Source organism: Petaurus breviceps, unplaced genomic scaffold (genome assembly GCF_028583685.1).
Source record: "Petaurus breviceps papuanus isolate PSGF00001 unplaced genomic scaffold, PetGlider_PUasm1.0 187, whole genome shotgun sequence".
Lineage (NCBI taxonomy): Eukaryota > Metazoa > Chordata > Mammalia > Diprotodontia > Petauridae > Petaurus > Petaurus breviceps.
In genome coordinates this window covers 17,110,105-17,133,433 of record NW_027185799.1, presented here as the reverse complement: position 1 = coordinate 17,133,433, position 23,329 = coordinate 17,110,105, and the positions used below count along the sequence as shown (strand labels likewise).

The following is a 23,329-nucleotide window of genomic DNA, read 5'->3' as shown; positions in this document are numbered from 1 at the left end:
ATAAAATATGAACTCCTCAGCCTGACATTTAAGTCTCTGCCAAATGCGTCTCCAACCAACATTCCCAGCTTTATTCCACAGTATTCCAGCCAAACGAGACTAAGTTCTTCTGCAATCTCATCCTTCCTCCTCTCTCCTCCATACATTTAAATAAGCCATCCTCCACACATATAGTGTGCTCCTTCCTCACCTCCTTTTGAAATATATATATATATATATATATATATATACACACATACATATATATGTTAATATCCAGCTCAAGTGGCACCTTAACTATGAAGCCTTTCCTACATACCGGTCCCATCCAGGGACCATGATCCCCCTACTCAAGTATTTGGCTTGAATTTATTCTTTCCTTCTTCTACCTTTGATTTATGCTAACCCATGTATACATTCTATCCTTTTTATTAACAATTCAATGGTTTTGAAACTTCATTATCACCTAGTACAACAATGCTTTTTATGTAGTAGTTGTGCAACAAATGATTGATTGATTGAATTGCTTGATGACTTGGGAATTTTCAAACATCAAAACTGTGTCTTCATTTCTGTAGTTTTCACTTTAGCTAATACTGTGTATTGTAATGATTGAGTGTGGTCCTGATATGTACCTCTTTTCTTTTTTTTTCTTTTTTTGCTGGGCCGGTGGGGTTGGAATACTGACTCAGTTGATATGTTGGTTAACTTTAATTAACTGACTCTCCCTTTCCTTCCTTCCTTCCTTCCTTCCTTCCTTCCTTCCTTCCTTCCTTCCTTCCTTCCTTCCTTCCTTCCTTCCTTCCTTTCTTCCTTCCTTCCTTCTATCTTTTTGTTTTTTCTTCCTATTCTTTATCAGATGGGAGGACTCTGGGGAGGAAAGTGGGGAATCATCTATGTAGAGATGAAGGTAATGTAAAAGCAAAAGCTATAAATATATATATATTTTTAAATAAAAAGCTAAAATGGGTTTGGCTATAAGGTAACAAACTGATTTTTATCCAGCCCCCCTGCCTCAAAGAAAAAAAAATAAAGTTTCCATGTTCTATACTTGCCCCTACCTTTTGATTCAGAGGTATGTGACCCCAAAGGTCTTACAATACATCTAATTTGTTCATGGTGTAGGGAGGCAGAATTCTGCTCTTTGCAATTCCTTAATTACCAACCTGGCTACTTTGGGATGTCCTCCTCTCTGAATGGAATGGACCGGTTTTGATTCTTCCAACTTCCAATCTTACTGTACCTAGAGAACACTGGAGAACAGAACACTGAAGAATTGTTAATTTTTATTGAAGTCTTTCCATAAAATGCTACATTCAGATTTTATGTTACTTTATACTTCCACAGGCTGATTTTTGAAAAGGTTGCTCCTTTTAGAATACCTTATAAGTAATTAGCTCATTGTGCAATAGAGCTGTTGTAGATTTTATCTATCAAGGCAAAGAGAAATGGAGAGTTTGGTAATTACCTAGTGAAACTCATTGATCTAGACAAAGAATATGAACTGAATTAAATAACTGTTTTTTTTAATCCACTTCTTTTTTCCCCTCAACAGCAAAGTTATTCAGATAATTGCCCTAATTCTCCATTTCATTTTGCCTGAATAATACAGTCACAAAAGACTCCTCTTATGTGTACAAAAAGATAAACAGAAATTTTGGCTTAAAAGACAATATTGTTAAAAGCAAAAGGAAAACATTACAAATAAAAATATCTCTAAGATAAGAAATATTATAATGGATCAGAGGAGTAATTCATGCAGTCCCACATTTCATCTTTGACCGTGAAGTCAATGCTCATTTTGCAGACATGTATAATACCTGCTACTAATAACTTCAACTTCAAAAGACTTCAAGAAAGGAAATATGCAATATATGACTAAAATTTCTAGAGCCTGGGTCAAAAGAGGATCACAATTATGCCAGAGAAGTTTAAAACATTAGTGATGTTTTCTAAAAATTGAAACAAATGTGTCAATTTTTATTATAATTATAATTCCATGTTGGTTTCCTATATAGCCTACAAATATCACAAAGAAATTATATAGGAAAACTTTTTATACAGTTGAGTGATAATATTGTTACCAGTGATACATTGTTTCAGCTGAGGGGTGGCCAGGTGGCTCAGCGAGTAAGAGCATCGGCTCCAGTGTCGGGATGACCTGGATCAAATCCGGGCTCAGATACTCAGCACCACACCCAGAAATAATAACTGGCCGTGTAACCTTGAGCAAGTTACTTAACCCCAATTGCTTTAAAAAAAAAAAAAAGGAATACATTGTTTCAGCTGGACAATGAGTTATGCAAGTGAGAACTTGAACAGGAGTAACAGACTGAATAAAAAGGTAGTATTCGGTAAATCAGAGAGTCTTCCATTCAGAATAGGGTTAGTTTGTTCTGATGCCCATGGTCTGTCTCAACACAGTTTCAAACCTCTAAAACATCTGACATGGAATGAAAAGAATGCAGTATCACCCCCAAGGTTCAAGGAGAAGGTGAAAGACTATCACAGATACCAGAGGCCATAGGAAAGATACTCTATGTACATACATGGTGTGAGATTATAATAAGTAAAGAATAGCACAAAACATAGGCTAGATTTAGGCCTAGATGTGCAGGGTAGGGAATAAGCATGCTTTAAATTATCTTCCTTTCTCTCTATTGTCTCTACTTGAGGCAGCTGGTAGCACTGTGGATAGAGTGCTTGGCCTGGAGTCAGGAAAACCTAAGTCATGTGACTCTGGGCAAGTCATTTAACCTTCGTCTGCCTCAATTTCCTCGAATGTAAAAAAAAGGAACAGCACCTATACCTCAGGGTTATCAGGTCAAATGAGGTAACATTTGTAAAAGTGCTTAGCACCTAGTATCTGATATATAAATAATTGTTCCTTTCCCTGTCTCTCTCTTCCATTGGTCTAAGTGGGAGGCATCATTTCTCTTCTTTCACAAGCAACAGGCTAAACTTCTGTGTGTGTTTTACTTCCCTGTCATCCTTGAAGAAAGAATCAATCTCAGGAATCAGTGAGGAAGGATGAGTCTCTTGGTCCTTCCTGCTTCATTACCTCTTCCTCTCTTTTCTATAACTATGGGAAGAGACATAGTACTGAGTTGTGGGTTTAGGAAGGCAGATGCCTTTGGGGAGCATCCCAGCTTCTCTTTAAGGCTGGGCATGCCTACAGCCAGCATATATAGGCGAAATGAAACAAAAATTTTATCATTTGGAAGCTGGCTCTAAACATACTGCCCGTAGAGAATGCTACCGTGCTTAGAAAGGGCAGTCTCACTACAACAAAGCATTGTTAACAACAGGAGTTGGCCACTGCTAGGTGTTTTCTCCTGTATTTCTGAGCATGTTTCCCTAATGCTAAAAAGGATTGCTCCTGGAGCTCCCCCTTCATTCTTGTGCTTTCTTTCTTACATTATCTTCAATTTATCTTGTATATATCTCACTTGACATAGTTGTTTGTATGCAATCTCTCTCTCCCATTACTCTGTGAGCTTCTGAAGAATTGGACTGTCTTTGCCTTTCTTTGTATGTCCAGCACTTATTGCATCTGGTATGTAGCACATACTCCATAAGTTATGTGTTGGTCTGATTCGACAGCAGTGTGCCACACTGCTAAGGTGAATGAGGTTAGGGGAACAAAGAATTTCAAATGACTTGGTTGTGACTATTTCTAAAGGTCAGAAAATGACAAGGCTTTTTAAGCCATTCCTTCTTCCTTAGGGCATGATGAAGGTAGTTTAGGAGATCCTACATATCCATGGCTGAGAGACCTTGATAATCTATAAGGCTTTTGTATCCCTCTCTCTTTCATTAATTCTCCCTTTTCTGTTTGTCCTGTAGTGACTAGGTAATTGGGTCACAAGTCAGTTAAGTAGAACAGGGTATAATAGCCTGTGTGTACCTGAAATTTCAGAATTTGATTTAAAAAAAAAGAGATTTCCCCATCCATTCAGTATATCATCTTGATAAATCTGTATGCTTGTTTTAAGATAAAATTTCCCTGAAAGAATTAGCATTCATTTTAGTTCTGCATCTTCTAAAAATAGCATCTGCCTTTCAAAGATGTGTGTGTGTGTGTGTGTGTGTGTGTGTGTGTGTGTGCGTGTGGTGTTTTACTGAGGTAGATTAGTCCATTGAAAACACTCTATTGCCAGTCATCTAAGCTCCAGAGAGGAAGATTGGCCAAACTCTCCCCTCCAAGAAATTTCTTTAACAGATCTTAAGGATGAAGATTTTTATTTACATCATTAAGAGTCCATTTATAATACTCCCTATTACCCAATAAAATGTATAACAATATTATAGATAATTGTACCTAAGATTGCCATTTTAAAACTATCAGTGAATTAAAGGATCTTGTTTATTAAAGTGTGATGAGATCAGTAACTGTTAATTGCCATAGCTAACTTTTAAGTTATTTTCTTTTCCCACAGTACTATGCAGCAATGTTATTATTAAGTTTAAAAATTATTACCTTTAGTAAGGCTGCAACAGCTTCCTGAGTGGCATTACGAACATCTTCCCCATTTACCATTAATATCTGGTCTCCCTGCATCAATCTTCCATCCATATCTGCAATTCCTCCTTTCACAATGTCTGACACGAATACTCCAGTATCATTTCTGCAAATACAATTTTTATTTTCAACTCAATCAACTTATATTAAATTCCAATAAAGTGCATGACCTTATCCTCAGCACAAGGAATAAAAGGCCAAGATGAAACATGACATACCTTCAAGAAATTTTAACAAAAGATCCTTGGTAGTAAAATATGGACAGCATAGAACTGGGGGAAGACAACATGTAGAATAAGAAATAAATACAAAATATTTTGAGCATGGAGAGAAAATTAACAACCGAGGGAATTAAGGAAGGCTTTGTGGCAGGGTAGTAACTATGATACCATTTTTTCCTAGCTATAATGCAATGGTAATATAATGATGAAGCTTTGCTTCGGCAAATGACTTTTTTGTTTTTTTTGCCTAAAGCTAAAGTTCTGTTAACTATGACTTTAGGACATATTTGTAGTTAAGACTAGTCTTGAGGAAGTATTATTAATATTAAAATAGATTTAAGGAATATTTTAAACTAATCAATAACAGTCTCATATGAACAGCTAACTGGAGGCTGTGTAGTCCAGCACCTCATTCATTTAACAGATGAGTAAATTGAGTAACCAAGAGGTCATCCAAGGTCATACAGATAGTGACAGAGACAAGATTCGATCCTGATCCCTCTCATTCCAAAGCCCACATTTTGTTTTGCTTTTTTTCCACTGTTTCATTCTGCCTCTTAATCTATAAATATTTATTAAGATCAAATGCCTGATGTCCATTTTCTCAAAAATGAAACAAAAAAGCAAGATATTGAAATTGGTGGCTAATTTTACTGTTTGAAAGATTTAATTTATCTATCACATAAATATAGTCTGGAAGTAAGCATCACATCACTTCCATGTTTTGGTTTTAATCACTAGTACAGTTGCTTTGGAGACAGCTAGGGGGCTCAGTGGATAGAGTGTTGGGCCTGGAGTCAGGAAGACCTGAGTTCAAATCTGACCTCAGATACTCACTATCTGTGTTACCCTTAATCCCTGTGTGTCTTAATCCACTGGAGAAGGGAATGACAAACCACTCTAGTATATTTGCCAAGTTAATTCCATACATAGTCACAAAGAAATGGACATGACTGAACAACGAGAACACTGTTGGACTTACACATAGTAGATTCTTACTAAACCAGATCAGTCTCTCATAATCACCAATTTTTCCCCTCCCATGAAATAAGAATAAAACTATAAATTCTTGTATATGAATAGGTTTTTATACTCAAGTATATCAGTATTTATTAGCTATGAATATAATAGCATGATATAATGGGAAGATGACTACCTGGGTTCTAATCCTGAATCTATCATTAACTAGCTTTTTTTAAGAGAAACTAGGTTTTTTCTAGGTCTTGTTTTCCTTACTTGTAAAACAAGTAGAGTTGGAGTAAAAGAAGAATAGTGTAGAGAAGGGTTCACTGGTTAGAGTCAAAGGACCCAAGTCAAATCCCGACTCTACCACCTTACTGTGACCTTAAGTAAATCATTCTATCTCTCCAGGCCTTAGTTTTCTCATCTATAAACTAAGGGGATTAGACTTCATGGATTCTCTCATTCCTTCAATAAAAACAGCAATAACATGTCTTGTAGAAAACTGAAATAATAATTTGATGGCACAAGGGAAAGAGTGCCTGATTTAGGGACAAGAAGACCTGAGTTCAAATCTGGTCTCAAATATTTACTAGTTATGTGACCCTGGGCGAGTCATTTAACCTCAGTTTCTTCATTTGTAAAATATCACCAGGGTTGTTGTGAGGATCAAGTGACCTAATAATTGTAAGTCACTTAACACAGTGCCTGGTACATAGCAAGTGCTATATAAATGTTGGTTATTACTAGCTATTATTTGTTACCATGGGATATAACAATATCACTAAAATCATCCTCACTGATCCACCTGAGTCAATATGGTACAGTAAAGATGGAATCCACTAGAATTAATGGAAGCTCTTAGAGAATAGGAATCGTTTCTTTCCTTTCTTTTTTTAAAATATATGTCTACACTGCCTAGCATAGTGCCTGGCAAATAGCAGGCATTTAATGAATGCTTAGTGATAGACTACATGGATTCTTTGTCAAAGGACTCAAGGTCAAATGCTAATTATGCTAATTATACCACTTAGTACCTGGGTTCTAGTTTCCTCATCTGTGGAATGAAGGGGACTAGACTTAAAATGACCTCCAAGGTTCTGTGCATGTCAAAATCTATAATCCTATGGTCCCACAGAATGACATCTTAAGTGATGGTCATTCTTGTTCCTTGCTAAAATTAACTTATTTGCTACAAGGGAAGATCATTCACGAGTGAATTCACACGAGAAAACTTTGGGATGAGCATGCAGATGCATTTCACTGATTTTGACTGGTTTTACAAGTACTAGGGTTGTAATATAAAAGACCACAGTCACTGAGATTTTAATTCATTTGGAAAAAGAAGTTGGAAAGTTTCTTTGGGATCACAAGGGTCTGAGGTCAGGAGGAAAGGCCAGAGGGTTAAGGCTTTAATACCCAAGGCTGACACCCTATAACCCCTGCTGGGGCAAACCACCATCTGGAAGGCTTTCCTTCTGTCTTCTCTGCCGTAAAGTGGGAAGACAAGATTGACTCAGCAGGGCTTTTCTATTTTTCTCCTTCAGATTAACTGTTTCATGAAAATGAATTGCCCAGGAAAGGCAATTTAATTTTACAAATGCTCATTACCTTCCAGGGCACCTGTGTAAAAAGCCATGGTTAATTATGACCAAAGGGAGCACCAGAGGAGACTAGAGGAATTATGAGGTGGTCAAGGGAAGTTGTTAGCGTTTCTTCCTTGGAGAACAATAAAACTCGCAATGAGTAACCATCCCTGTCATAGCTGGAGCCCTGGTCCTTCTTGCAAGCAGAGAACTGGACTCAACAAATTCTCAAGGTCCTATTCAAAACTTCGATCTCACCATTGAAAAAGTATTGCAGCAAACAGTCATTTGCTTAATGCTCATACATTTTACTGAGTGGAAATAAAAGAATGAATGTTAACTGCATTTTTATTGAACTATGTGACTACTTCTTAAGAGTGAAATGGGTTTATAAAAGATCTGGAAAAAGGCAGGTTTTGCAACCTCCTTTACATCATTGAATTAATGCAAAATGTTTGAGAATATTTAAAAGGAATGTTTAAATTGCTGGACCAAAGTTAACTAAAGCACAAAGTAACTCAGACTATTAGCTAAGTGACAAAGGGACAGAGTGAAGGGCCTGAAGTCAGAAAGTTCTGAGTTCAAATGTGGCCTCAGATACTAGCTGTGTGATTGGGCAAACCTGTTTGCTTCAGTTTCCTCATCTGTAAAATGAGCTTGAGAAGGAAATGTCAAACCATTATAATATTTGCCAAGAAAATCTCAAATGGATTCACAAAGAATCTGAAATGTCTGAACAACAAAAAACTCAGTCCATTATCTATTCTCCATTAGCATTTAAGTCAACTATAATACAGAAACATATAAATATAACATGAATTGCTTAGAGGAGGTTTTTCCAAATTCTGTTTGGTCAAACTCTGGGATCTTGGAGGAATCCACAGGGAATCTGTGGAGTATTTTTCAAATTGTTTTATGCTTCTGATAATTGTGAATTTTTGTTTGAACTTTAAATTTGAGTGATTATATTATCTTCACCAGGTAGTAGTACGTGTGTCACCAAGTGCAATCAATGACTTTATCCAGTAGTGAACAAACAGGATAAGCCCTACCACTGATTTCAGTCAATGAACATCTCTTAAGGACCTGATCCGTGCAACATATAATAATTTACATTTATATAGTGCTTTAAGTTTTCAATATGTTTTCCTTAAAATAACGCTATGAGGTAGATAGTATAAGTATCATTGTCATCTTCATTTGTAAAATAAGGAAACTGAGGATAGGGGAAATTGTTAAGTGACTTGCTAAAGCTTACACAATAAAAGTTAGAACTGGGTTTCAAACCCAGGTTCCTCTTTACTTTAAATGCAATGCAATTTTCAAAATTAAAGGCTGCTTCCAGTAAAATATATAGAGAAATATCAACTACTATCTTCTACCTTACTATTTCTAACATTTGGAACTTTACTTATCATATTTATTATTTCAGAATCCCACAAAGAAATATAAGCACAAATGTTGCTTTTATCAATTTACCTCTATATATTTATCAGAATGTAATAACCTATTCAAAGTTTTGTGATTCTATGCAGTAATATAAATTGATTCTATGAAATAAATATTTTCATATGTCCATGGCCCACACATAAATGTTTCCTAGACCCTTTCCCAGGTGTAGAGAATAAATTTGCTTTTTCATACCTTTTTCCAACAATACTCAATCCAAGTCCTTTTCCAGGCTTCTTTTGCAGTTCTACATTGAACATATCATACATGTCCTCCTCCTTATACTGGGCCTCATCCCTGTAGATAGTCAGGCGCACTTTCTGAGGGGTCTGCCTCAGTACATTAATGGCTTCATCATGTGTAGCATTCCTGAGATCAATCCCATTCACCTGGACCAGAATCAGACATGGACTGTGAGAAACTGGGCTGGTGAAAAAGAATCCAAAAACAAAACAAAACCAAACCACCTCCTTTTTCATAACCAAGAAATTCTTAAATATATTCTCTAAACTCTAAATCCATACCTCTAAAATCTGGTCCCCAGCCCAAAGTCTTCCATCTTTACAGGCAGCTCCTTCCTCATAAACTTCATGGATAATAATGGCGCCCTGTGGAGTGAGAAAACAACTTGTTTTTTGTGTTCTTCCCACTCCAGTAAGAGAAAAGAAAAAACAGCCTAAATTCATTGAATAGCATGGGCTAAAGTATTACTGAATAAGATAAAATATGTATATGAGAACACCACCTTTAGAAAATAATCTTATGCAAAACAAATGGGACACAATGAATGGAGTGGTCAATTTAAGTCAGGAGACCTGGGTTCATATCCCAGCTTGAACACTTATTATTTGTGTGATTGGGGTCAAACCACTTCCCTTTTCTCAAACTTGGGTCCTTCACCTATAAAACAGGAATCACAATAGTAGTACAGCATGTCTTACAGGGATGTCAAGATGAAACTGCTTAGTAAATTAAAAAAATACCCAAGCCTGTTATTAATTACATATCATTTATTTTTATCATATTATAATATATTATATATAATATATTAAATAATTATAAATAATAATTATTTATTAATAACAAATATTTGTTATTAATAGAACGTAAAAATTTAAAAGATACTTTCCAAACTTAAGTTATTAAGGCACAACAGACATCTCTGATACCCAAAAATATGTAGCTATTTACACTTGAAAAAAAATCCTCATAGGGTATATCTGGGTCATCTCAAAGGTTATGAGTACAGAAAATTTATATGAGTTGTGGGTGACAAGAAGTTTTGAAATCTGAGCATCACAAAATATTGCCAATCTCACAAAAGCTTACTATTCCATTTTTTTTTAAATAATGATCAACTGAAGCTACTATCTAATCCAGAGAAGACTGGGTGCTCTATCATTTCTTATGCAGTAATAAAATGATATGGATCATAGTTCTAGAGTTAAAAAAAAAAAAAGATATGCTTGGCCTAGTTCATAGCAGATCATGAGAGCTACTGTTAAAATTTCAATGTGAACATTTACCCCTCAGAAATCAGCAAACATTATAAATCAGGCATTGATTTATTGTTTTCTTGATTACCTGGACTTTAGAAAGCAATGGAGAAAATGTTAAAGATGCAGATTATACTTAAAATTGTATCATGCAAACATTCTCCCCCCCCACACACACACACAGCCAGTTAGAAGTGACTTCAAAAGCTGTTTAACTGAATACCTCATTTTATAGATGAGGTAATGAGGGCCAGTGAGGATCAGTGAAGTCATATCCTCAGCCAGCACTCTTGCATCAAAGATATGTCTAACTAGAAAAGGAACAGACTGGCTGTGTAAAGGGAGGATAATGAACAGAAAACCATAGTATCTACAAGTTATTAAAATAATCAGAGGAAGGCCATTGGAGTACCTACCAGATGGACTCTATGGAGAGAAAGATGCTAACCTGTCTTGATAGAAAGGTTCCTCTTCTAGGAGATTCTTATATCAATGAAATGACAGATCTAGTCACTATCCCTTTATCATCTATAACCCAGAGCAACCCTGTGAAGAAGGAACTACACTGTATAGGTATTCTTTGTCTACACTTTGCAGAGGAGGAAATGTAGATTCATAAATGTTAAATGATTTCTTTGCACCATTATGTAGTGAATATTTGGACCCAGGTTGTCCTGATTCCAGCTCAAGCACTGTATCCGCTCTGTAGCTTCTTATCCTGAGGAGTTTACCGCCTTAAATGCTCACCAGCAAAGTGTCCGCTCCTCCAACGATGCTCAATCCAAGCCCAGTGCGTCCTTTGGAAATGTCAATTGTTGTTTCACAGCCCGGGATAATGGGACAGGTCGCTGGGTCAGATGGGAAAGTAGCTGGGGTGGAGGACCTGCTTGTACCTTAAAGTAGAGAAGATAAGCTTAACTCTATTAACAGACTGAAGAAGTAGAAACTGAGTTAAAGCTGCAAGGATTCATTGATATGTTTGGCCTGTGGCAAAACTTCCCACCACATTATGTGATGCATTATTCAAAGTTTTGTGTTTCTATGCAATAATATAAATCGATGCTATGAAATAAATATTTGCATATGTCTATGGCCCACACACAACAAAAAGATCAATAAAAAAGAGCTGAATAATCTCAAACTGCAGGGTACAAAACACTTTTGGTAATCTTTGTTCGGGAGACCACACCACTAAGACTTTTTTTCGCTTTGATTCCATTCACATACATCTATGGTGTAATGTTTACTTGTCTATGGCATTTTAAGTATTATAAAGTACTTTCCTAACTTAATATTCTTTAGGGGATAAGTGCAGTATTATTATCACCATTTTAAAGATGAGAAAGCTGAGGCCCTCAAAGAAAAATGTGAGCTGTATAACCTTGGGTGCTGAACCTCTCCATTCCTTAAGTTTCCTCATCTATGACACAAAGGGGTTAAATGACATGACCTCAAAGATCTGTTCTCACTTCGAATCTATGCTTCTATTATCCTAAATCACACTAAGCAGTGTCAAGACTAGGAACTTAAAGCCAGGTCCTCTTTCCTTATACTTGGTGCTTGATTTAGTAAGGTGTCAAAGGTAGTCTCAAAATCATAATGATTCTTCCCCTTTATGTTCACCATGTTAGTTAAAATTGTATATTTAGTTTTATGATATTCTTCATTTAATATGTTACCCAAGAACTAGTTTTAAGAAGCCAAAAAATACTAGTCTAAGTTTGAGATAAGATGTTCTCTTTTTAGAAATTACAGCGAGATAGACTACTTCTTGGTTCTAAAATGATAAAAACAGGTGTAAAGTATTTTTTTTCCTTATGCTATTTTTACATGTATGACTTCAAATTATTTGGGGAATGCTATTCTGGGAAGAGCAGAAAACTTAATGAAAGGGGAAATTTTCTAGAAAATCTTCAAACATTTTAATGAATTGGCAAATGTTCTCTATATAAAGTATTTCTTTCATCAGATACATACTATTTTGCTTTGAGATACTGTTTTGAACTATTTTTTGAATGTTTTGAACTACTGTTTCCCTAAAAAGCATTCCAAAAAATGTGAATGTTTCAGGTTTTTTTATGCCAAAACAGATGAATCCTTTGGGGTTGTTAACATAACCAAATGGTTTCCCTACATTTCACAGTCAAGAACATAAAACAGTTTTTTAAAGTTAAGATGGTGCAAATGCTTTAAAATGTGTTTTTTGCATGAATGAGGTTTTTATACAAGAAAAACTTTTCCTAAATAAATGCACCAACATGTGAAGGAATAGCAGTAACTTATGTTTACTGCACAAAACACTTCTCTCACAACCACATTTATCTAATTTCAGTTGTATAGCATAAGTATTATTATCCCCATTTCACAGATAAGAAAGTTGTGACTGAGAAAAACTAAACAATTTTTGGTTAGGTAGGGTATTTAGTATCTGATTGGAGACTCAAATCTATGCCTCTTAATAGCGGGTCCATCACTTTTTGTACTATATCAAGCTGCCCTCATGGTCCACATCATGGGATCCTGATAGTGTTTAGATCATGTTATAAAGGAGACCTTCCAGCATTTTCATTAAACTCCCATGATATATTCTTCCAAAACTGTTTTGCTATACCATATTCCACACTACTATTGGTAATGGTATAATGAGATTCCAATACATAATGGTATTATCTGAAGTACAAAGAGAACAAAATGATCCTGGTTTTTTAACTTGTGGGTCAGAGAGCTAGCTAGGTTGACATAGACTATAGACTGTAGAACTTTTCTTTCTATAATAGAAAGAATAAATCCAGGCTACCCAACATCTTCCCTTGAGATCCAAAGGGAGTGAAAGAAGTCTATGTGGGCCCTCCTAAACGACATATAATGTGAAGGACACCCAATATGAAAATTTTGACTTGGGGTGGTTATTCACAAGCATGCTTTTAGCACTAAGTGGGCTACTGGCTTCTTTACAGGGATTATTTGCTTGAATTGGGATTCCTATCCATACAGACTCTAATCTCTAAGACTTGAAGCTTACAGTACTATCCTTACTTCTGATAGGTTCAGGTTCTGGAGATCCAGAAGGGGGCACCACTTGAGCTTGTGAGATGTTCTTTTTTTCTCCAATGGATGCACTGAGGGTTGACTGAACAGGCTGGAGTTCTGGATCCTCTGCATTAATAGTAAGTTTAACTGTGTTCTTTGCAGTTTTCAAAAGATTTATAAACTGGTTGAAAAAAACAAAATTAACGAGCATATTATTAAAGTAATGCAATCAGGACACTGCTATCCCCAGAGGCTTATACTTTCTAGGACTAAGAGAAGAAATAAATATATGTAACACCCAGTTTCCTTATCTGAAAGGTAAATGTTGGACTAGATGATTTCCAAGATTCCTTCTAAGTTCAAAATATTGAGAATCCCTCTATTAGGTTACATGTATCTGGGAACAATCAGATTCGTAAATACATTAATAAAAATGTTACTCCAGCTATAAGACTGAGAGCATCTTGTTAGGATCCAAGGAAGTTTAATTATTTTCAAGGAAAAGTAACAGTCATTCAGTCAGTCAGCTAGTTAAATCACACACATAAACATATACACTACATAAATATGCATATGCATGTAATTATATACTTGTATATTTTGCACACATACGAATCATACATGTACATTCATTAACACACAAGGAGACATACATACCCATGTACTTGGCTATAATTGTTTTATCAGTCACTCTCCTAATTTTATAAAGGTACCTTTTCCACAGGATAGCCCACAACAACTTCATCATCCACTGCTAAGATCTGATCTCCAACTTTGATACGTCCATCCTAGGAAGAAAAAGGAAATTTTCTGATACGTTTTTTCCTTGGGAGCAATACACTACCTCTTCTCCACATAGACACTACCCTTTATAAAAGCCGGGATGCTAGTAAAATCTCACCTTCGCTGCTACTCCATGATCAGTTAGACTCTTTATGACAACTCCATTAAGTGTATCTTCTTCACTGATGGCAATGCCCAAACCCCCTTGATCCTAGAGAAATAAAGACCAGAGAATTCAGACAATTTTAAATAAAGAATTTTAGCCTCCCCCAAAGAAATGTATGCAGGTGTAATGTCTTCTGCTGGCCATATTCAACACTTGATAATGGAGAAGTAGTTGAAACTTTATTTAAAGCCCATTGTTTAAAGAATTTAAGACCTTTACTCTTCCCTCAAGGCTTTACAATTTCCTTCTTAAAATTTGATGCATGTTCTCATATCCAACCCCTTTTGCAATTGAAGCAGAAATATCTGGTTAACTTTGAGTACAGACTCAGCTAACTAAGGACCAGCTAAGCCAATTTGAGAGAGGTTCATTTCCAGGTGGTTTTACACTGGATTTATTTTGGAGCCATAGAAACTGATCTCCTAAATCATAGAGGGGTTGTGCATTAGTGGAATGAACATTCACAATGGTGAAATCATGTATCTTTCAAAGCACTGAAAAAATGTTAAGCAGCTAAAAAAATATGCACTTTTCAATCTAACCAATAATGTGTGTAGAATTTGGAAATTTTATCTGAGACATATGCCTGATCTTCCTATATCTCTGGTGTGCCTTTCAGAAAAAACATCCTTTCTTTTCACTACTCCCCTTTCCTGTCCTATTCTTTTCTTTCTGGTCTTCCCACTCAAAATAAGAGCTGATCCAAATGCAGCCATTAATCTTATCCTCCCTGTGCTAGCAAGGGCTTAGTATCCAGAGCCTGTTTCCATGGATACTTGAGTTTTGAGATTGCAGGGCAGGGGTGTCCCAAACTCTGGGGCACAAAGACTCTTACTGAAAATCGGCCTGAGCCTCAGAAGTGAACTTTTTTTATCTATAGTTTTCACATTTTCTTTTATCAAAACCAAATGCTTCATAACATCAGCCTGTGATCCTCTTTGCTATTAGTTATAACAACAATAAAATTGTTTTCTGGAGTGTATCTCAATCTGACCAGAGCCAACAACACTTTTCTTTGTAATTTCTGCCCAGACAAGAGACAAAAAAAGTAAAAGGGAGGAACGAGACTGCTTTCTTTGCTGATTGAAAATGTATACATGTTCTCCCATGCTTCTTTGCAGAGGTGAAAGGCAAAGGGTGTGGAAAGTTGCACACACTGCCAGACTTGGCTGATCTGTTGGTTATTTTTGCTGAACTGATTTCTTTTGCCTCTCTTTATTCTTCATTATAAGGGTTTGCTCTCTGGGCATCAAGGGTTATATTTGGAAAAGAAAGTGATGTAAAAGCAAAAAAGATAATAATACAATTCTTTTAAAAGTATATATTGATGCTTTCCCTACTTTTGGAGAAAAACTCTTCTTCTAGAATGACAAAGGAGTGCCTGACTCTCCTGTGAGAATTATTACATTTATTCATTTTTCCAAGATCAATTGTTTATTCCTTAACTGACTTTCATTGGTCATTGATTCATAGGATCTTAGAGCTGGAAGAATCATGGGATCATAGACTAAGAGTTGGAAGAGAAATTAGAAGTCATTGTATCCAATTCCTTTATTTCACAGATGAGATCTAGAGAAACTAAGTGACTTGCCCAGAGCCACAAAATTAGCCAAGTGTCTCATGTGGGATTCAAACTCATGTCTTCATGACTATAAGCCCCATACCGCATTCTCTATGTAATACTTCCTTGCCTCTCAGAGTTCACTTAGTCTAATATATATCTGAGAAAAAAATCTTTACCTAACTCTAAACATAACTTCCCCTACTCCAGGCAGATGCTACCACCCAGATGCCAATAGGTACTGAAGGGTCCAGTAGGAGTAAGACATATAGATCCCCTCTCTTCTGTCATGCCAGGCCCCATGCACAGGTGCTGGACTCTCTCTTTTGGCTTAGTTCTGACCTCTTACATCCCACTCCACTCCACCTCTTCCTGAGGTAAGCCAGGTCCTAACCCTGCTCCAGCCTTCTCATTGATCCCATTCTCCTCAATAGCCATCATTCAGGCACCATTTCTCCTTCCTTCTAAGTTGCATTGCTGCCCTCCAGATCCCTAGATATTGCCATCTAATCTGCTACTGTACACTAAGGTCTTCTGGCTTATGAAAGATACATTCCATTTCACCATAATGACCATGTGGCTTTTGTAAACTTACTAAAGCTGAATGTCTTAATGTGTATCATACCCCCGAATTAGGATATCTTGAGAGCAGGGACCATCTAGCTTTGAAATTCACTTGCCCAACATGAAGTATAATGCTTGACATAGTATAAGCACTTAAAAAGTTATTTCTAATTCCATTCTTTCTTGTCTATCACATCCAAGACAAGCTGTCATCAAGTCTGCAATTAAGGATCTTAGCTTATAGAGAACTCAGTTTTGGGGTAGCCCATTTCACTTTTGGGCAACTAATATTGTCAGTTATTCCATATGTCCAGCCACATCCACCTGTCTGTGGTTTCCACTATTGTTCATGATTCTGCTCTTCAGAGCCTGGAAAAACAAATCACAGCCCTCTTCTACATAATCATCTTTCAGATACAGGAAATCAACTAGCAGGCTTCCCTAAGTTTTCTTCTTTAGGTTAAGCATCACTAGTTTCTTCTAAAAATCTCCCTATAGGCATGGTTGTAATTCACCTCATTTTGATCCCATTCCTATAGATATGCTTGTAAATGTCCTTTGAAACAAAGCACCTAGAATTAAACTCAACATTCTAGATTGTGGTCTGACCCATAAAGAGAACAGAAGCTATGTTCTTCCTTGTTCTTCGTATTATGCTTTTATTTTAATGCATCTTGAAAGCTTTTTCTACTGCCACCATCACATTGCTGATTTATGATAAGCTGCCCAAGTCCTTCCTTACCACACACACTTTTGTCTAACTACATCACCCCAATTTTATATTTGCATAATTGGTTCCTGAACTCAAGGAAAGGGATTTACATTTATCCTTTTAAGTTCCTTCATAATTAGATTTGGTCCATAATTCTCACCCATGGAGATGTTTTAGAAATTCTGATTCTGTCATTTAACATATTAACTTCATGTCATTTATAAATTTCATAAACCTACCACTTCCGCCTTCAACCAAGTTGTTGAAAAAAGTGCTGACCAGCAAAGACCAAAGGGGAAGGCTACTCATAAGAGATATTCTATCAGGTTAAAATGAATTCATTATTTTTGGACTGTCTTTCAACCAGTTCCAAAGGTATCTAACTTTACAAGTAGCACTCCATATCTATCCATCTTATCCCTGAGGAAACCATAGAGACTTTGCCGTATCCCTTATTAAAACTCAATTATACTACTATGGCATTCATATGACCTAACAGATTAATAATGCTGTTAAAAAAAAAGAAAGCTGAATCTTCCACAATCTGTTTTCAATAAATGTATGATGGCTTACAGTGATCACTCAACATACTTGTGGACTACCTTACCTTCATATCATGGAGTGGTACTTTAGAATTAACAACCAAGAATTTCTCCTAGAGACGTAGGTAGCTCAGAGGATAAAGCAAAGGGCCTAGAGTCAGGAAGACCTCATTTCAAATCCAGCCTCAGATACATACTAGCTGTGTGACCTTGGGCAAGCCACTTTATTTCTCAAATGTAAAACTGGAATAATAATAGCACCTTCCCCCTAGGTTGTTGTGAGGATCAAATGAGATAATATTTGCAAAGTGCCTGGCACATAGTAGGTGTTATGTAAAAGTTACGTTTGTTGTTCTCTTGCATTTTCCACTTCTACTGGACATAATAAGTAGACTGCCTAGAGTTCTGAAGGAAAGAGAGTCTGCTCCCTACTGCTGCTGATACAGAAAACTTTCCAATTCAGGGAGCTATTGAGTAGTTAAATTCTTATCTAGGAGTCCAAAGAATAGACTACCTAATTCTCACCTCAGAAAAAAACAGGAAAGTAAATCTGCTGAAGACACTGAAGTCAAACACCAAGCTTTCTAGAGGTTTTGGGTTTTCCATGCCACTTTTCTTTTCTATTCAAATGAATAATAGTCAATTGACTGTTCATATACGGGCAGTGAGCGCAGGCACGAAACCATCCAGATCAGTCATTTCTCAGCAAAAGATTTAAATCTGTGTGTGTGTGTGTGTGTGTGTGTGTGTGTGTGTGTGTGTGAAGGTAGTATTTAGAAAGAGAAAGGAATTCTGGTTCACAGTCTTGAAATCATCTTTGACTCTATTCGTCAATAACTCTCCTTATCCCTTACTCACATATCTCTTACATATCCTATCACTTACAAGTATTGTTTCCAACTCCTCAAAAATATTTTGTACCTGGCTCTTCCTTTCTACTTCCACTGTAATCAACATAGTTTAGGCCTAGAGTCCCAGAGGAGGTGAACCTACTACCCTGAGAACACATGTGGCCCTCTAGGTTCTCAAGTGTAGTCCTTTGACTGAATCCAAACTTCACAGAATAATATGGAGGCTAACATCCCCTCTTTTCATGGGATATCTACGTGACTCACTGGATAGAGAACTGGAATGGAAATGAGGATGGCTCATCTTTCTTCTGAGTTCAAATATGGCCTGAGAGACCAGCTATGTGACCCTGGGCAAGTCATTTAACCCTGATTGCCTCAATATCTCCTCTGTAAAATGAACTGGAGAAGGAAATGGCTATATCAGAATAAGTAGGAAATAAGTAACAGAAGGAAGGTGGGTTTTCATGGCAGCTTTGTTGCTGGAGAAGGAAATGATGAACCACTCTAGTACCTTTGAGAGTTGGACAGAATGAAACTAATGAGCAACAATAAATACATCCAGTCTTTTCAGTTCAGAAAATATTAAGATATAAAGGGAAGGGAAGAGGTCCCTTTGCTTAACTCCAGGGGTCAGTCAATTAGTCATTCATTAAGCTTTTTTTTATATATGGAACTGAAAATCTATTATGAACAACCTGCTATTCTTTTAAAGTGTATAATCAAGTTATCATATAAGTTTTTATCCTTTTATCCTTCCCTCTCCCACCCCTAGCCTGTCCTACAGATGGCTACCATTAGCACAAATGTGGTGTGTGTGTGTGTGTGTATGTGTGTGTGTGTGTGTGTGTGTGTGTAACCATTCTATACAGACTCCTGTTTATTAGGGGAATGGCTGAACAAACTGTGGTATATGATTGTGATGAAACACTACTCTGCTATAAAAAATGATGAGATCAAATGATGTGCTCAGTGATCTTAGAAAAACAAATAATGAACAAAATGAACATAACCAAGAAAATGTTGTATTATACAGTAACAACAATACTGTTTAAGAATGTTTTAAGACTTTGAATGACTACCTCCTTAAACCTTTCCTACACACCTATTATATATGCTGATCAGGGTGGTAAGGAGTGGGAGTGGGGGGAGAGAAGGAGCGGTAAAAAAAAGTCAAAAGATAGTCCCTGCCCTCAAGGAGGTCACAGTCTAATGGGGGAGAGCAACAAGCCAACAAATATGCACACATAAGCTATCACAGAATAACTTGGAAATATTAACAGAGGGAAAGCTCTAGAATTAAGAGCGATTTGGAAATTCTAACTGGGACTTTAAGTAAGCTGGGGCTGGACATGAAGAGGGACAACATTCCAGGCATCAGGACCAGTGAGAGAAAATGCTTGGAGGTGAGACACAGAATGTCTGGTTTGTGGAACAGCAAGGAGTCCAGGGTTACTTGATTCAAGATTTCATGGGGAAGGGGAGTTTAAGGTGTAGGAAGACTAGAAAAGTTGAGAATAGGGGTTAGGTTATGAAGGGCTTTGAATGCCAAAAAGAGGATTTTGTACTTAACCCTAGAAGTAATAGGGAATCACCGGAGTTTATTCAATATGGAGTTGTCATGATCAGACCAGCACTTTGGGGAAATTACTGTGGTGGCAGATGGGAGGATGGACTGGGGTAGGGAGAAATGTATGTCAACAGTTTATACCAATAGTCCAGGTATTGTGAGGTAATGAGGGCCTGCACCAGGGTGGTGGCAATATCAGAGGAGAGAAAGAACATGTATTTGAAGGATGCTGTAAAGGAGAAAATGACAGGCTGGGAGTAAGGGGGAACTGGGGAAGCAGTTCAGCTTTGGACATATTGAGCATAAGACATCTACTCTATATTCAGTTATAGATGTCTGAAAGGCAGTGGGAGATGAGAGACTAGAGGTCAACAGAGATGTAAGGGCAGAACAGATAGATCTGAGAATCATCAACATAGAGAGATTATAATTAAATCCAGAGGAGCCGATGAGATCACCAAAGGATGTAGTATGGAGGAAGAGCAGAGAAGAGGACTAAGGACAGAGCCCTGTGGGACACCCATGGTTAATGGTCATGATTTGGATGAAGATCCAGCAAAGAAGACTAAGGGGCAGTCAGATAAGTAGAAGAAGGTCCAGGAGAGAGTGGTGTCCCAAAAACCTAGAGAGAAGGGTGTATGAGGGTGATCAGTGTCAAAGGCTGCAGAGAAAGGAAAATGAGAACTGAGAAAAGGCAACTGTATTTGGCAATACGATTACTCATAACTTTGAGGAGAGCAGTTTTAACAGAATGGTGAGGTCAGATTGTAGGGTTTTAAGAAGAGAGTGAGACATATATAATATATCAAATTGCTTACCTCAGAGAGGGATGATGAGAATTTGGAACTCAAAATAAAAAAAGAATGTTAAAAAATGTTTTTACATGTAATGAGAGAAAAAATAAAATATTATTTTTTAAAAGGAAGAGTGAGAGGAGAGGAAGCACAGGCACCTATTATAGATGGACTTCTTTAGGAGTTTTACCAGAAAGGGCAGAAAAGCTATAGGCTGATAGGTAATGGACTGGAAGCACCAAGTAAGGATTTTTTGAGACTGAGAAAGACACAGGAATATTTGTAGGCAGATGGGAAGCAGCCAGTTAGACAGGAGGAGATCAAAGATAATTGATAGAATGGGCAAGACAGAGGGGCAATCCATTAGAGGAGGTGAAGTGGAATGGAATCACTTTTGGCCTCCTTATTAGTGCTGAAGTTGGGAAGGAGAGAAAGACTGTGAGCAAGGCACCAAATTCTTTAAGAAAAGAAGGGGAGTGCTTTGCTACTTTTTCTTTGTTCAATATTGGGATAAATGTTACCTGAAAAGCAGAGTCATGTCAGAGGGAATGGAAGACCATTCCACTTTGAACACATCTCTTCCCAAGCTTGTAGATTAATGATGAATCATATTGTTTCTGGTATGCTAGTTAGTTTCCAAAAACAGAATGTATTAGTATTATTTTTCTTAGAAAACTTAATTCTGTTAAGCTAAACAGAAGGAAGACACCTTAGTCTTTATATGGAAGGTATAAAAATCTGGAGAGCTATGGGGTCTAAATTACTCAGAATGGCAGTCTATAGAAATGATTAATTCCCTACTTCACTTCTGTCAGGGCGGATACTAGTGAGTAACAAGAATAGTTCAGTGGAAAGAACAAGTCTATGATAGATCACTCAAAAAAGTGTCAACACCTAAGGAGGCAAGCCAAGATGTCTAAGGATAATGTTGCTTATGCTATAAAACAATGAGCAAGGAGGGTAGGGATATATGTACACAAAATAATTCTTGTCTTCAGGGCAGATTCAGAAATGAGAAACTCAGTAATAATCTCACTCTGCTTGTATTTGACTAAAATATCTGTCTGAGGAACTGGAAAAGGAAAATTCTATGTGCTTCAATGAGCTGGTACCTTTTAACAGTGCAGGATGTGCTAATAATAATTTTGACTAAAACATATGATTTACATGCTAATAATATCTGATATTTTTAAAATATTTAAATACTAAATTGAAAAAAGCTAGTCTCAGAGGGATTCCCTGTTTACAAAAAAGATTAAAGTTTCTAGATATCTCCCTATATAAGGATACATTACTTTTATAAAGAACTTTAAAGTTGTAAAATATCACATATAAAGGGGCATACTGGCAACAGTTCTAATCAGCTCATAAGAGAGGATTGTTAAATTCCCAGTGCTGGCCTTTATACCTTAGTAATTGGTGATCTTGGTAAATCAAAGCTTGATGTATTGTTTTGCTAATTGTCTAGACTTAAGAAAGTATTAATAATTCAGACTAAGTTTAAATGAGTGCCCTGCATATATATATATACACACACATATAAGATATGGACATATATACATACATGTGTGTGCATATATACATACATATATACGTACACATCACCCACACATGTATGTATATTCCAGAGATTTTGTTTTCAGTTGTTTCATCCATGTCCAACTCTGCGATCCCATTTGGGATCTTCTTGGCAAAGATAACAGTGGTTTGCCATTTCCTTCACCAGCTCACTTTAAAGATGAAGAAATGAGGCAAAAAGAGTTAAGTAACTTGCCTAGGGTCACATAGCTATTAAGTGTGTATGAGGCTGGATTTGAACTTAGGAAGATAAGTCTTTCAGATTCCAAGCCAGGCTTTCTATCCACTGTGACACCTGACTGCCCCAAACGAGTTTGTTAAATATTTATCAGCACACGCCTGTTTTACTCTATAAACACTGATGATGATGATGATAACTAGCATTTATATAGTGCTTCAAGGTTTGCAAAGTGCTTTATTATATTATCTCATTTGATCTTTGCAACACCCCCATGTTTATGTGATAACAGAAGGCAGGTAGTGCAATTATTGTTCTCATTTTAAGTATAACGAAGCTGAAGCTCAAGATGTTAACTGTTTGGCCCAAAATCACAATGACAATTCTCTTTACTTTTCATTATTTTAATCCAGAGACACATTGTAGCAAAGCTAGGAAGACCTAGATTCAAACTGAGCCACTGACACAAGCTGTCTAGGTGATCTTTGCCACTTTTCTTCCCAGTGTGTTAGGCTAACTCTGTAAGATTATATGTTTCAGGTAATGTGCTACCTTGAATTGGTAGATGTTCCCTCATGAAGTAGTATTTTCCTGTATTAATGAAATCATTAATCCAATCTCCTTTAATGATCAGTATAAACTATAATATATATATGATATATATTTGTGGATAGAGTATGTATACATACATATTTATTTTTAAATATCAATGTATGTATATATATACATATATTCATACATTTTATCTATCTATCTATCTATCTATCTATCTATCTATCTATCTATCTAT

At 36.6% G+C, this 23,329-nt stretch overlaps 1 protein-coding gene across 19 annotated transcripts in view; it reads right to left on the bottom strand.

The window, feature by feature from the left end:
• MPDZ (multiple PDZ domain crumbs cell polarity complex component) overlaps positions 1-23,329 on the bottom strand; it is a 228,065-nt gene that overhangs the window by 18,019 nt on the left and 186,717 nt on the right. For 10 of the 19 annotated variants that reach the window (XM_069090713.1, XM_069090731.1, XM_069090730.1 and 7 more), the window contains 8 exons: positions 14,145-14,237; positions 13,957-14,031; positions 13,250-13,424; positions 10,961-11,106; positions 9,242-9,325; positions 8,913-9,106; positions 4,460-4,607; positions 1,146-1,232 (listed from right to left, as the gene is read on the bottom strand). In XM_069090713.1, coding sequence (XP_068946814.1) covers positions 1,146-1,232; positions 4,460-4,607; positions 8,913-9,106; positions 9,242-9,325; positions 10,961-11,106; positions 13,250-13,424; positions 13,957-14,031; positions 14,145-14,237 — 1,002 coding nt within the window. Of the gene's footprint in view, positions 1-1,145; positions 1,248-4,459; positions 4,608-8,912; positions 9,107-9,241; positions 9,326-10,960; positions 11,107-13,249; positions 13,425-13,956; positions 14,032-14,144; positions 14,238-23,329 lie in introns of all 19 variants that reach the window. The other 9 variants (XM_069090729.1, XM_069090714.1, XM_069090715.1 and 6 more) reach the window with 1 other exon arrangement.